The sequence below is a fragment of the Pieris napi genome, chromosome 1 (assembly GCF_905475465.1).
Source record: "Pieris napi chromosome 1, ilPieNapi1.2, whole genome shotgun sequence".
Classification (NCBI taxonomy): Eukaryota; Metazoa; Arthropoda; class Insecta; order Lepidoptera; family Pieridae; genus Pieris; species Pieris napi.
The window spans coordinates 12,587,851-12,603,969 of record NC_062234.1 but is presented as its reverse complement, the minus strand read 5'-3'; the positions used below and the strand labels follow the sequence as shown (position 1 = coordinate 12,603,969).

General features: G+C 32.0%; 2 protein-coding genes across 2 annotated transcripts; both read right to left on the bottom strand.

The window, feature by feature from the left end:
* Positions 1 to 734: 734 nt before the first annotated feature.
* On the bottom strand, positions 735 to 8,422 carry LOC125049623 (protein artichoke-like). Its single transcript, XM_047649020.1, has 3 exons — positions 8,320 to 8,422; positions 7,482 to 7,508; positions 735 to 5,155 (listed from the first exon to the last, which is right to left on the bottom strand). Exons 2-3 carry the CDS (start codon positions 7,495 to 7,497, stop codon positions 1,860 to 1,862), a joined length of 3,312 nt encoding a protein of 1,103 aa, XP_047504976.1. The 5' UTR covers positions 7,498 to 7,508; positions 8,320 to 8,422; the 3' UTR covers positions 735 to 1,859.
* A 741-nt stretch (positions 8,423 to 9,163) lies between these two features.
* On the bottom strand, positions 9,164 to 12,980 carry LOC125049633 (chaoptin-like). The gene is made up of 2 exons (XM_047649031.1): positions 12,785 to 12,980; positions 9,164 to 12,642 (listed from the first exon to the last, which is right to left on the bottom strand). The coding sequence occupies exons 1-2, from the start codon at positions 12,798 to 12,800 to the stop codon at positions 9,365 to 9,367; spliced, it is 3,294 nt and encodes a 1,097-aa protein (XP_047504987.1). The 5' UTR covers positions 12,801 to 12,980; the 3' UTR covers positions 9,164 to 9,364.
* Between the last annotated feature and the right edge of the window lie 3,139 nt (positions 12,981 to 16,119).

The window sequence follows — 16,119 nt, the reverse complement described above, 5'->3', positions numbered from 1 at the left end:
ACACACTTCTTTTTTGTCTGTAACGATATAATATATTATTTACAGATAAAAGCGTAGGTATACACGATGAAACACTGTATATCTCATGTTGTCGTCTTGATGTCATGAGTTCGAATCCCGACTCTGCTAACTCTTACTTTCTTGATCGTAAGTATTTATTGGCCACATAGAATTAATTCGCAAGTTACCATAGCGCTAATACAATGGTTTGTGTCAACAGAAGGCTGGTCATCTTACTTACTTGCATTTTATTAACAAGCTTGATTTGTCATGCTGTCTCTTTTAATCACAGCTTAGACGGAATTTGGCACAAAATTACGATAAACGCTGTAATTTAAACAGCATAATAAGATTGATATGTACTCTGTAGTTATAGACACCAGAAATCATTGTACCCATAACGGAGGAAAGTTTAAATAGTTATAATTAAAATTAAAATATATTCCTATAGGTAACATCATGACAACGGTCAATTCATTCTATCATGCTACATGCTGACGCAATGAATCCCAAAAATAAATAAAACAAACGTTTAGTCTCTATAAGCAAATAGCAATAGCCAACGCGAAATATGAGCACACACTTACATAATAGTCAAAACTATAAGCATATCATACTATTATGATTGATATTATATTAATTATGTGCTCTTATTAACATTATTATTAACCTATACATTAGGTAGTTCAGTTCCATAATATTGAGTACGTTGAAAGGAGAATAAAAGTCCGAAAACAAGATCAATTCATTGATAATTTTAATATTCATACAATATCTTATATACATACTAATTAAGATTCATTCTAAACTAGACTAAGTGATACAAAAATAACAATTATATTAAGTGTTTTTTCACAGATATAAGTTTTTAAAAATGTGCTATTGCTTAAAATTATACATAGAATACCTTTTACAATATAACATTATACTAATCTTGTATTTCATGTACTTTTTTACTTTTTACATTATTGCACGCCTCTGGCAGTGCTCTACTCTCGACATGTCAAAAAACCCAGTCTTTCGAAACTTGAATGACTTTTTTCTCACTAATATAACACTTACAGGATAATATGAGTGCACTAAAATCGAGTTAAATAATCTATCAAGCACATATGGTATTTTTTATGAACAATTATTTTGTTTAACATAGTAAATAATAACATTACAATCAATCATTCTTGGACGTCCGTCAGTCTTTGTTTATGGATCCATGTATGTGGCAGAGAAATTGGTCGAAAAATTTACCGTACCAGAATACTTTTTTTCTTATTATATAAAGTTATACCTTGGGCTGATTCCTAGTTAATATTAGCGTTCTAAGTACTGTCGTTTAATTATAATTTGTAAAAAACTAAAATACGACTGTGTATTTTCCTCACCTCAGAGTTATGGCGCCACTATAATTTTTTTTATTATATTATTGTTTTTTTTAAATCATTCATTTTCATTTTTTTTTTTTTTTTTTTTTTTTTTGTTATTTTGTTTTAAAAAACTTGAGTTTTTGTTTTAGATTTTTTTTTTAAATGTGAATGACCGCTATGAGGCGTGCACTTTTGCATTTTCCAAACTATTATGTATAATATAGTATGAAATCTGCGTTTATAAATAAGTGAGATGATGCCGTATCCGAATTGCGCTTGCAAAGCTACTCCGACCGCTAAGGATACAAACAACTTATCGACCTGGACCTCTGGGCCTGTCAGTAGGACCCTCCCATCTTTCAAAACTTTTTGCAAATAAGGAGTAATATAACATTTACTATTATGTCAAGAATCTAACATCGATATAACTACTTATATAATATAAATCACTAAACTATGTCCAAATGTAAAAGCATGCAACAATTGGAAACATTTCTATTATAGGTTCGAATTTTCAATGGCGTCTGTAATATGTTGCGTGCTATACGATCTTTGCCTAGATGATAGTATGACGTGTTTATAAATTTTAAACATAGTAAAACACAACAAAATTATAAGTATTAAAGCAACGCAGATTTCTGTAAACAGAGAACCTGAATTATATGCCTTGAGTTCACGGTTTGTACTAAGTTTCTCTGTTGGTTTAACTGTTGGTATACCATCAATTTTTTTATTTAAAAGTAACATTTTATCACTTACTTCTGCCAAAATCTTTTCTTTTTCAATTGTTAGAGCATTATCAAAATCTTGCTTTAGTCTAGCAATGTAGGCTATACTCTCGTTAGTAGTATTGTATTTTAGTACTGGTAAAGATGTTGTTTGAGTGACAGTATTAAAAGTAACGATCATTTTCAATATTCTCTCTAACAAAGAATTACTAACGCTTTGTTCGTGTGCGACCTCGTGGGTTATATTTTTTAACGACTGACTTACGACGCGTATCAACTCACTGGTATTGTGGTCATTATTTTCGTAAAGAGCCGTCCTTATTGTTTGATTCAACAATGTTTCCAATGTATCTAATTTAATATGTGTCTCTTCATCTTCATTTATTCTCTTTGGAAGATTTCTATTTTGTACTGATAAATTTAGTAGGATATCTCTTATATCGATAAGAATATTATCAGTGCCATTCATTTCATTGTTTCTTTTATTTTTATCATGACCAACACAGGAAACTCCGTCTATGTTTTCATTGTTACTCACATCTAAAGTGATTGCAGTTACAGTCATACTTGATGTCTGTTTAAGTTTCATTAAATTGTCGCAATGAATAAGATTACCACCTATACTCAGGACTGATAGATAAAGTGGGAATTCCTCGACTTCGATACTAGAAATCTTATTAAAATCTACAATCAGAGTATTCAAATTTTGAATTCCATAAAATCTCTCACTTCTCAACTCTACCAGCTTGTTGTAAGATAAATCAAGTTCACTTAAATAAGATAAACCACGGAAGATACCATAACTGATTGTATTCAAATTGTTATGAGAAATTTTTAGGACATTTAAGTTATAATTGTCTTTGAAGACTCCTGGTTGTATAAAAAATAAATTATTATGGCTCAAATCTAAAAACGTTAATCTTGTTAAGTTAGTGAAGGCTCCAACTTCTAATTTTTGCACTTTATTGTTATTGATACTTAAGGAATTTAAGTCTTGTAAACATCTTAATCGAAGGGTGGTAACATTATTTATATTACATTTTGACAAGTCCAGATCAGTTATTGTTAGCTGCGTCTTTTCGTTAAAAGTATGAGCTGTTTCAATCCCTGACATGTTAAGTTTTTGTACGGTTGGAACCTTATCTAACAATGTAGAATTGAATCGCAAATTTTTATTACTTGATATATCTAATGAGACAAGGCGTTTCAAATCACTGAATGTTTCATCATATAAAAAAACTATTTTATTGTGGGCTAAGTTAATCTCACTAAGCATAGTAAAATTAGCCACAAAGTCTTGTGCTACAATTTCAATTAAGTTATGATCAAGGTATAACACTCTCAGATTAATCAAAGATGTTTTATTGATACTAAATACGCTTAATAAATTGTGCGATAAATCAAGAACATTTATATTGCCGGTATTGATAAAACTATTAAAACTAACTTCATTGACAGTGCTGTGTGAAATATTCAGAGTATGAAGGCTGGTCATTTCATTAAATGAGTTATTTTTGATAACTGTAAGTGACGTACACGATATATCGAGAGCAGGCAAAGAAATCAACCCCTTAAAAGTGTTGTTTTCTAATGCCTGAGCTAGAGGGTTGTTACTTATATCAAAACTTATAAGCTCATTTAAGTCTTTAAATGAAAAAGATTCAACTTCTGAAATGTTGTTGTTAGAAACATCTAACATTTCCATTAAATTTAAACTATCAAAGTTTCCTTTTCCTATAATTCTTAACAAATTACCTTTTAAGGATAAAAATTGTAATTTCAAAAGGTTAATTACCTCAAAATTCAAATCGAGAATTTGGTTATCTGATAGATCTAAACGACGTAAGTTCCGTAACGAATCAAATGAACTTTTTGATACATTTTGAATTTCGTTATTATTAAGCATGAGAACTTCTAACATATCCAGTCCAACAAAAGCAAAGTCTTCAATAGATGTTAACCTTTGGTGGCTGATATCTAGTTCAACTATAAAACCTAATCCTTCGAAAGTACCCTTTACTAATTCTCCTTCCAAAAGATTTTGTCTTATATCAAAGAAAGATATACTTTTCCCCTTAAAACTACATTTAGGTAGCTTACGAATCTCATTCAATGACAAATCAATAGATTTCAAAGCAGTTGTGTTAAAAAACATACGTGGATCCATTGAATTTACTAAATTCTTCTTCAGATTAAGATTTTTTAAGAAAGGCATATTATCGAAGACATTTTTTTCTATTAATGAAATAACATTATAGCTTAAATCTATCTCGATGACTTTGTTTAAATATCTAAAGTCGGCTAATAATATGCTTGATAATTCATTGTTATTTAAGTACAAATATTTAAGTTGTGTAAATCTAAACAGAGAAGAGTTTATTTCTTTTATTTTGTTATGAGCTAAATTTAAATATAAAAGATTTTTCACTCCTTCGAAAGAAAATGCATTTATTATTGATATTTCATTGTGTGACAAATCTAAATATTGTAATTCAGAGAAAGCATTAAAATTAGCATCTCTTATTTCCCACAGTCTATTGTGAGATAAATTAATTTTTGTTAGACTAGTAAAAACAAATTCATCATTATTAATTTCAACTTCAGTTATCAAATTGTTGGAAAAATCCATGTCGGACAAAACCGGAAAACGATTCGGTGAACTAAGCTTAGCTGTGGTTATAAGATTACATGATATATTTATAATTGTCAAATTATTCATAGCTGTTGGTAAAGTGGGGATTTCAACATACTTATTGTCACTGATATCCAGTAATTCAACACAATTTCTATAATCGTAATAAACATTTGGGTCAAATTGAGGATTCACATTCTCAACGTCATTTACTTTGTATGTTATGTATATCGGTAGGCAAAAAGCATTGTAATTAGGAATAAACTTTGTGAAATCACTGCAATGTTGCAAAATGGGATCACCATGCCTTATTACGCTATAATCTATATAACCTGTACACTCTTTTTCTTCTATGCACTTTATTTCATCATAGCGTGATGTACATTTCGCATTTGTTTTTGATTGCAGCCATATATAATTTATCAGCATCATCCCTGAAACATATTATGTTATTTAACAAAATGGCCATTAGCCCAAAAAAATAAAGTGTTATTGAGACTAATCTAAATTAAACATGACTTAAAAAGTGTTTTGGTGTTAAAAAACTTGGTATGAATACTAATAATTATTATACGTCACTCACGTGACACAAAACGGTAACAGATTTATCGAATCGACGATGTTGTGAGTTTTTGGCGTTCATAAGTGTAGTTGTTTACCTATATGAATAAAGATGTTTTGAGTTTGAGTTTGATGATTAACACTATATTGGCGTCGGGACGTGACCATCCAATCGTTCACTGGTGAAATAAACTGTGACAGAGGTTGCTTCACCAGGGCAATCAGTCAACCCCCTTCCTAGTGGGAAGCCTAGTCAAAATGTTGCTTTTGGGCTTCAGACAAATGGGCAGGCACGACCGGGGTAGTCCCATTGTCTCACAGAATACCGAGGTGAAGTGATGCAATAGGTTCATTTTTCAATAGGTTCGATGCAGTGAGTGAAACTTCCCTTCTTCCACACACTTCCGCAGTGGAGAATCCACCTCTGGACGTCCACTATCGCAACATTCAGCATTCGGTGGTGGATGCAGCGGCTGCCCTTTGTATGTTTTGATCTCGAAGAATTTACCGAAGGCAACCCCTTTCACACTCATCGTGGACTTTACCAACGTTAGGGCCTCAATTCTAACATCAAAATTGTTCTCCAATATAATAGAAACCATTATTGACGGCTAGCTTCTGAGGTATCTAGAGGGCCACCAGCTGATTAATGAATATAAATACCGCTTTCGTCGTGTCGCGCAGCGAATGTCCTTCTTGTATACCTTACTAATAGATGGGCAGAGGCAATTGAGTCCAAGGGGGAAGCGGTAGCGGTTAGCGAATTTTGGATATAACCAAAGCTATCATCATATCAGCCGATGGGCTCTCCGAGGAATTATGCAACTGAATCTCCGTCTCTCCAATCGCTGATTGGAGCATGAAGGGTGTCATCGACGAAGCTTGTTCCGACCTAAAGAATGTGTCTTTACCCGGCATTCTTTCTTCTACATATCAATTATATATTGCAAGTAAGCAACATATCACCTGAACTGAAGTCGAAATTCTGCTACATGGAGTCTCGAACTGAGGTCGATTTATTCTAGTCTAATTTAACCCCAGGATTTTGCGCCTATTCTGCTAAATAAACATCCTTGGTCGCTTCTCCTCCCTCCTTATAGCCTCTGCCAGCATCGGAATACTGGGTATGGGGACATATTGGATAACGTTCAGTATTGCAGTTATCACCTCTGGGGAGCTCCCCAGTACCAGGTCCTTCCACTTGTCGAACAGCGATTTCATTCGTCCACCACAGTCACTTTCTGAGCGGCTTGATCCTTTGGAGTTGTGTAGAAATATGGGGGCTCTCTGCGTCTTCTATCGCATTTACCTTGGAGAGGGTTTAGAATACGACAAAATCAAAATAATAACTTCCACCCGTATAACTAAGAACTCGTCAAATATTTATATTTTTCATTTAAAGTAAGATTAATAAAATAATTTGACAATATTTTTCTATAAGACTCATTTAGTTTGGATACTAATAAAGAAACATATTTTTTTTTAAATTAAAAACTATAAACTAAATTATGATTCGTGCTTTTTAGACTTCGATAATTTCGAATTCACATATGATCGCCTCGAAGGGCATTTATACTATAGTTCAGTGGTTCCCAAAGTGGGGCGCACGCCCCACTTGGGGGGAAATTTGATTATTAAGGGGAGCTATATTAAATTTTGTATTTAAATAATTATTTGGAATTTCAGTATTTCACTATACTTTTCAAAATCTACTTGTGTTTCGTGAACTATTTCCAAGTAATTTCTACCTAAAACCTACCATTTAAGTTTCTTAAGTGAGCAATTCAATTTTAGATATAAAAAAATATGTATGTTACATGTTATTGCATTAAACGACAAGCATTGCAATTAAATATAATAATAATTATAAAGAATCGTAATTTTTTAAGACTGAGAAAGGCAACATACAGTAAAAAACTATATAATTCGGCAAAAGCAACTTTCAAAAATGAGTTTACATTGATGTAGGCTAAATTAGATTAATTAAACAAGATTGCAAAAGCACGATGTTTGGTGATGTTTTAAGGAGGTGAACTACTATCAATATATTAATTCTTTTAAAATCTTCTCAAGCGTAATTTGTCGAAATTATTTTATTTACACACATTTTTTTGTATATATAGGAAAATCTTCTATTCATGATATATACATATTCATTCATGCATGATGATTTCTGATAAGTTTTCTAAGTATACTTACACAAAAAAGACTTCATTGTGAATAAATCTGTGAAATAAATTGTTTTGATTAAATAAATTGAAAAGGTTTATGGATTATAATTAGAGCAATATTGGCCTAGTGGCTTAAGCGTGCCACCCACATCCCTAAGATCGTGCATTCGAATCTCAGCTGTGCACCAATAGAAATATCCATCTATGTGTGCAATTAGTTTGTGTAGTGTGTAACAAGTACACCTAGGAACGGTAAAGGCACAAGTCACGTAGGAGACCGGCATGTTTAATATCGAAAAATCGAAGACAGAAATTCTGATCACCAACTTGTCTATACCCATCAACTTGTATATACAGTCTTGAAGCATCACTAGATTATTATCATTAAGACATTAGTTTTTATTTTATAAGTGACGTATACTGTTTTAATTCTCGCATATAAAGGGTTTTATGACAAAAATAATCAAAACCGATCTATTCAAATAAAAAAACTTTTAAAATTAAGTATGTATTAACTAACTTTAATATTCAAAATCATCAGTTTATTCTTTTGATAATAATGTCACAGGCATAAAAACTTACAACATGCCCAAAAGTAAAAAATGGGTGAGAACATCATTTCAGAAGCAGTTCCCCGTTGTAATTATTCAATAGATTTCGCAGCACTCGCAAAATCGTTTAAGTTACTTTCATAGACACTCGCAAATATAAACCATTGAATAAAAAGTTAGAATCAACCCTTTTAATTTATTGAAACTTAAGGTAATAAAAAACAGTCTGAATTATTCAAAACCTTAGTGTCTCACAAAAAAACGTTCTTTCGTGCGTCGTCTTTTCAAAAAATTAAATTAGATAAAATTTCGTACCTCTTAAATTTTCATAACTCGGAGTACAAAAATTCACTCTGTCCAAACGTTACCACGTTACCAATTTTACACAATAAATACAGCTTCGCAAGGAATATAACAGACGTATAAATAGCTGATTTCGCAAGTATCTATGTAAAATATATTAACAAATTAGAGATCCGTTGAATAATAGCAGTTAAACTTACTTTTTTTTAATGATGCGTAATTTTACAGATTTAAAAAAACCAATCCGGTTATGAAATCGACGTCTTTTCATATGTTCAAGAAATTCCCCCACCTGTGGTGGAATTGGACGATCCTGGAACTGCCCTGCGATTCTGTAACTCACTTTTCGAACTCACACAGCGGTTTTCGCATCGGCGGTCGCTCTCAAATCAGTCGTGAAGCAGTCATTTTATGATTTGGCATTCTGATAAACAAGCTCCCTATCAGGGCTTTCAGCCTCGCAGGGCTGAACGGTTAAGTCATGTGATTCTGTTTTGCAGCAATTTGCAATAGGTCCGAAATATAAAAACGAAGTTGTAGACGATAGAATTCGGTAAGAAAGATGCTAGGCATTTATATAATCAGACTTCGTTTAACCGCACCGGCAAAGTTTAACAGACGCAGAAATGTTATGGCGGGTAAATTAAAGAAGGGTTGAAAAGTAAATATGAAGCTAATATTACAACCAATACCACGGATGTAATTTTTTAGAATCAAATAAAGTAATTTTTATTTATTTATTTTAATAATTTGTAACGAATGGATAATGTCATTATATTTAAGACAAAGAGTGGGATAAATAACAAAAATAATCAAAAATATAGAGACTTTATTTAAGTTTTATACAACACTTATTTACGTTATTTTTTATAATGTCCTAAATTATAAATATATTATAAAATATACATTTCTCAGATTACAGATTATCAGATTCATTTATAAACTAATTAACTACAGTTTTTAATAGACTTAAAATTAACATACAATTGTTATAATGTAATACTTTTCATGTCGTTACATTTATTTCAAGGCATCCGGTATTTTTTAATTACAAATGTTATAAGTTAGAGCTCTCCATTACGTTACTAATCTGCTGAGTGCTTATTGACCTCCGCCGTGAAGAAACACGCATATATATTTTATAAACTATGAATGATAAGAAAATTACAAGTGTAAGGGATGTAGAGATCTCTAAATACAATAAACGTGTTTTTAATTTGGAGTCTTGCACAACTTTTTCACTTATAGGTTTTGGTGATGAAACACTTTCTACTTTCTTACTCATGAGGGATATCTTGTCGTTAATTTCGGAAAGAATATTTTCTTTCTGAATCATAAATGAATGTTCGATTTCCTGTTTTAGTTTATTTATATATGGTAAATTATCGGTTGTACTTTTCTCATTTATACTTTGATGAACTTTTGATATAGAAGAGTTTTTTGTAGCTAAAACCTGCAAGATTTTATCTAGCAAAGTGTTTGTTAAGTTATTGTTACTAAGATTATTAAAGGATTCATATCTAGTGATATTTAAATACGCTGTCATTAATACACTGCTTACATTAAGAGCGTGACTTAAGTCTTGCAATGTAGTTTTGGTCTCCTTAAAAGAGTCAATAATCATATCCAACTTTGTCGAATGTAAATTTTTTGCCATATCAGATTCAGTGGCAACGCTATCACTAACCCGTTTTGAAGACATACTTATCAAAACATCACGTATTTCAGTAAGGATATCATCGTTTGTATTTATATTTTCTTTATTTTGATGGTTTTTATGTATAATACGACCAGAACATGCCACACCATCAATAATATTATCACTTTCTTCAGCCAATTTTAAGGCACTTACTTTTGTATTTTTATACTTATTTTTGAATTTCATTAAATCGTTACAAGAAATAGGATTACCGCCAATACTTAAAAACGAGAGGTAAAGTGAAAATTCTTCAAGCCCAATTCTAGAAATATGATTAAAATCAACTATCAAACTCCGCAAAGTTTGTATATCATAAAAACGTTCACTTTGTAATTCTTCTAACTCATTGTATGAAAGATCGAGGACATTTAAACTTACTAATCCCTGAAATATACCATAGTTTACGGACATTAACTGATTATGAGAAATGTTAAGAGTTTTCAAATAGCTGTTATCTTTAAACACACCTGGCTGTATGTACCTTAATCGGTTGAAACTTAAGTCTAATGTTTCAAGCTGTGTTAAATTTGTAAATGCTCCCATTTCTAACTTTTGAATATTATTATTGCTCAACACTAGAATTTGTAAGTTATACAGATGAGTTATTCCCAACGACGATACATTTGTTATGTTTAATTTTGACATATCCAAAACCATTAATGGTATATTTAGGTCAAATTTAATTATACTTGATATACCTGGTATTAAAAGATTTTTGATGTTTTGGATATTTATCAGTGTTAAATTGGCTTTCAGGTGATGATTGTAAGATAAATCAAGATATGACAGTTCATTTAAGTTACATAAAGTATCATCACTTATCATTGTTAAATTATTATAAGACAAATTTATATTAGTTAACATGCTAAGACCTGAAATGGGTGACAAAATAGTAATTAAATTATGGCCGAGGTTTAGTATTCTTATATTATTTAAACTTTTCATATTGACATGAAATGCTGTGAGTAAATTGTGAGATAAATCAATGATTTGCAGTTTCCCTGTATTATCAAAGCTATTATAACTAATCTCTTTCACAGTACTGTGCGAAATATTCAGAGTATGAAGGCTAGTCATTTGATCAAATGAATTATTTTTAATTTCAGTAACATAACTAAAAGAAATATCTAGAATTGGTATGGCCCGTAATCCTTCAAATGCATATTCATCTAAAACATTTGATAAATTGTTATTGCTTATATCTAACTTTTCCAGGTATGACATTTTGTTAAAACTATGTGGTATTATATTCGATATATTGTTATAGGAAATGTCTAAATTAATTAATTTTTCTGTTCCTTTGAAGAAAAATTGTGAAACTGAATTGATTACATTTGATGTTATCGAGAAGTGCTCTAAGTTAACAAGGCCGTTTATATCAAAATTCAAAGCAGTTATCTGGTTGTTTGATAAATCTAGACGTTGCAGAGTGTCTAAGGAATGAAATGATTTTTCGGATATACTGCGTATAACATTATTATTCAACGTTAGAATCTCTAACTTTTTAAGACCATAAAAAGCAAAATCTTGAAGAGATGCTATGCTTTGGTAACTCAAATCTAAATTGAAAATTCCAGATAGGCCTTCAAAAACGCCTTTAGATAACTCATTCTCCAAGTTATTTTCCCTCAAGTCAAAGTACGTTATATTTTTGTCTTTAAAAATATATTTTGGTAAACTTTGTAAATTATTTGCTGATAAATCAATTTCCGTTAATGCAGTATCTATGAATAAGTTTTGTTCTAAAGTTTTTAACTCATTGTGATTTAAATCTATGATTGACAGCTGCCCCGTATTATCAAAGGTAGTGTTTTCTATGAAGGTGATAGCATTATGGCTCAAGTATAATTCTTTAAGTTGAAGCAATTTATTAAAATCTTTATGCAGAAGTGTCTTTATTTCATTGTTATTAAGATATAGATATTGAAGTTGAGTACATCTAAACAATGATAAACCAATTTTTGTTATTTTATTATGTTCTAAATTCAAATAAAGTAGATTTTTAAGGCCTTCAAAAGTAACTGTATTTAGTACGTCCAGGTTATTATATGACAAATCTAAGTATTGTAAATGACCAAAGTCAGAAAAAATTGTGTCCTGTATTTGGGCAATGCTATTATGAGACATATTTAGTCTGGATAAGTTAGAGAACACATATTCTGCATTATTAATTTCGATATCTTGAATTAAATTGTAAGAGAGATCCATTTCATTCAAAAGTAAAAAATTGTAACGAGAACTTAATTTAGCAGAAGTAAGCTCATTGTGGGATATATTTACTTTTACCAAATTTTTCATTCCTGCTAATATCGGAAATGATTCATACTTATTATAGCTAATGTTGAGAGTTTTAATTGTGTGTAAAATCCTGCTTTTATCTACCACAGGAGTGTATGAATTCCCGTCAGATCCATGTTCTGAATAAGTTAGTGACATATCCAAGAAGTACCAACCGTCAATTCTATATGATTTACATGGATAATAATCATCGTTATACCTCCTATCATTGTATCCAAAATCAACCTTTTGTGTACAAACTGCTACATCTAAGCAGAGTGTTTTATTAATTAGATGGGTACATACAGCTTCACATACGTTGTCATTGGAGTTTAGGAAAATGATTACAATTGTTAACTCTGAAAATAAAACTATCATTAGTAGCGTTATGACAATTGACCTTAAATCTTGGTTTATAATCAGAATGATCTGGTAAGGTGAGTTTGTATTATTTGGTTTATAAAATGATAGTATAATTTATTTATGTTAATGAGTACTTACTCCACAAATTCATCATTGTGTTAATGTAGTACGAGGTAATAGTTGATGTCGAAAACTTTACTGATATTGGTGGTTTAAACTCGGTTTCAGTAATCAATCAAATCATATAATCGCACTTGAACAGTCAACGACATATTACACTTAATACGAGTGAACTAACAAGTAGACTGAACAACGCTGACCGCGTAAAAAAACATAATATTGGCACTAGATGACAACGAGTTAGAATTCCGTGAGTAATTTTTTGGAGAAGCGAAAATGTTTTACACAAATTACATCATTCAAGTTATTAACAAACTCAGTTTAAAATTACTCATGTTTAAAGACCAAAAACTAAACCATATTATATAATGTTCTTGGTATAGAAGAGCATTCTTAGGATAAGGTGAACGTCAAATCTCTACTAAGAGCTACTGTGCCCACCAATGGACCCACCATTCTAGTTTTATTTGTTTATTTACGGTTAGATCCAATATTAAATAACGTGTTAGGTTTTATTAGCGTCGGGACGTGACGACCTCTCTACTCACTGGTGAATTAACCTGTGACAGAGGTTATTTCACCAGTGACATCAGTCAACCCTCTTCCTAGTGGGAGTGCCATGCTGTTGCTATCGGGCTTCAGCCAAATGGGCAGGTTAGGCAGGGGCAGTACCATAGTCTCACAGAAAACCGGCGAAGTGATGCAATAGGTTCATCTTATTGTACTCGCATTTCGTGTGGAGAGTGAGACTCTTGGAGACCAGCTCTCTGGCTATCTAATACTACCAGTGGTAGGTCTTCAATGCAAAAAATCAGGTTCCGACAACATGCTGTCCATAATATCTTTTATTCTTTTCACATTCATAAGTTGAGCAGGCGCGTTGCATCCCCTTAATTGTGCTCCGCGCTTGTGCTCCTGTACAGTCCTAAAGTACTGTGCGAAACTGCTGGAAAATGTATGTTCCCGGTCCCTAAAAAAAGCGATTGCATATCGAATAGTCATAACCCAAGGTAGTCTTGAAAATAATGGGAACCAATATTAACGCCCAGCTCCTGGGATATCTTGAGGGCCACCAGCAGATTAGTGATTGTCAATACGGCATTCGCCGTGGTCGCTGAACTAGTTATCTTCTTGTATAGCTTACACATAGGTGCGCAAAAAAAGATGCAACAAAAAACAAAGGAAGGGTTATCGGTTGTTCTGAATATAGCGAAAGCCTTCGATCGGGTGTGTCATAAACCGCTTCTCTCAAAGCTCCCAGCCTACTTGCACCCCGAGAAATTATGCAACTGGAACTCATACTTTTTCGCTAATCGGAGCATCAAGGTCGTCATCGACGAAGCATGTCCTACCGCCAACTCTGTTTATTCTGTATCCTATGATACTCAAACTCAAACTACTAAACTGTGCAGTTGTCTATCAGTAACGGAACTAACTTGTGTCTGAATACCTGCAGCTGAGTTGTATCATTGGTCGAGGCAGAATGCGAAATTCCACCCGTACCACCTCGAAATCCGTCATTCCATAACTGAGCTGTTTTTAAGGCATTTTTTGCCGCGCACCAACACTACCAGCTGCCCACTGAAGTATTTCCGAACCAATTAGCCTTAGGGTCCTTTAAGAAAAAAGCGTACCAATTCCAAAAAGGCTGGCAACGCACTCGCGAGCCCTTTGGCATTTAAAGTGTCCATGGGCATATGACTAAATCCATTTAGCGAATTAAAAATGAAGTACGGAACCAATCGTTATCAGCAGCTATACACTTTACCGATTTAACATATCTCCAGGATGTTCACTTCCCTAAAGGGTTGCCAAAAATTATAATAATAAAAAAATTTTTTAGTTCACTTTTACTGTGATTAACCAAATAAAATTACTTTGAAATATTTATTATACTTTAGGCGGTGTTGGCCTCGTGGCATCAGAGTGCGACTTTAATCCTTGAGGTTCGTAAGTTCGAACGCCGACTGTACACAAATTAACTTTCTGTCTATGCGCAAATTTAATACTCGCTCGTTCAATGAGGGCAAACACTCTAAGGAATACCACCTGCTTAAGATCGAAAATGTCCGCGGCGTGTGTCAGGCACAGAAGGTCTACCAGACTTACCAATTCGAAAAAACAAATGATAGCGAAACTGATACGGAACTGTTCTTAAAAAATAAGAAAACTCGCTGTTTTATATACCACAATTTTCAACAGAAAATATCTCGTATCAATGTACAATTTGGCGATTTTTTTTATACGGCAGCCCTGTTTAACAATTAATGAGAAGTGTATACATTGTCATTAGATACTTAGTAGTCAAACTCGTTAGTAAAACTTGATAATATATTGTCAATAATAACTAAGACAATAATATTAGTTATTATTGACAATAATATCCGAACTGTAACACGAGAGATAAACCAAAACGTCTTGAGTTTGAGCCTTCATTATGCACTAATAAATTAAGTACGGTTAAAGAAAACTTCACAGAAGTCGCCGTATCTTATGGTAAGATTCACGGGAGTCAGCAAGACGAAGAAATTTGACGTTCCATAAAAGGTTGAATAGCTATAATAAGTAGGTAGACTTTGTTCATACAATTAATAAATTCATTAAAAAAATCTACTCTAAATAGACTCTAAAATCTTTAGTAATTTTATTAAGTGGAAAGATTTGATTATTTGTTTGTATTGACTAAGGCTCCGAAACTACTCGATCGATTTAAAAAAATATTTCACCATTAAAACCCTACGTTATTCCCAATATATATATAACATAGGCTATAGAATATTTAAAAAAAGTTTGGGTCACGATGAAATTACAATAGTATGAAAAGATCAATAAAAATTCCTATACCGCGTACGCTGCGGAAACTATTGACATTTTAAAAATAGTTTTTGATTGCATGCAAATAATTAATTACAATTAAATAATCAAAGTCAAGTCAATAAAGTTCAGTTTACATTTGAAAAATTAAATATTTATTATTATTCTCTTACATTAAGTGTAACATATTCTATTATTATTCAAATGTTGTTTTTAAATTATGTCCAATGCCGTAGCATCTTCCGTGGGCAACTTCATTCTGTTAATTTTGTGTCACGGTGCGCGCGCATCGTAAAATTTCATTCTCATCAATTTTTCATAACGCGCCTAAAGAAGTATAACTTCAAAAAGTTCGCGACCCCATATATCTGGTCAAAAATATTATTTTTGCATTTAAAAGTCTATTTACCGAGAAAATCTTCAGGCAATAGAACATCATGCTACGACCGAATTAACAGTTAGTTGTATTATCAAAATAATTTAATTTATGAAGTATTTTATATACGAGTTGTTCCTATGAATGATTCGCAAATATTATT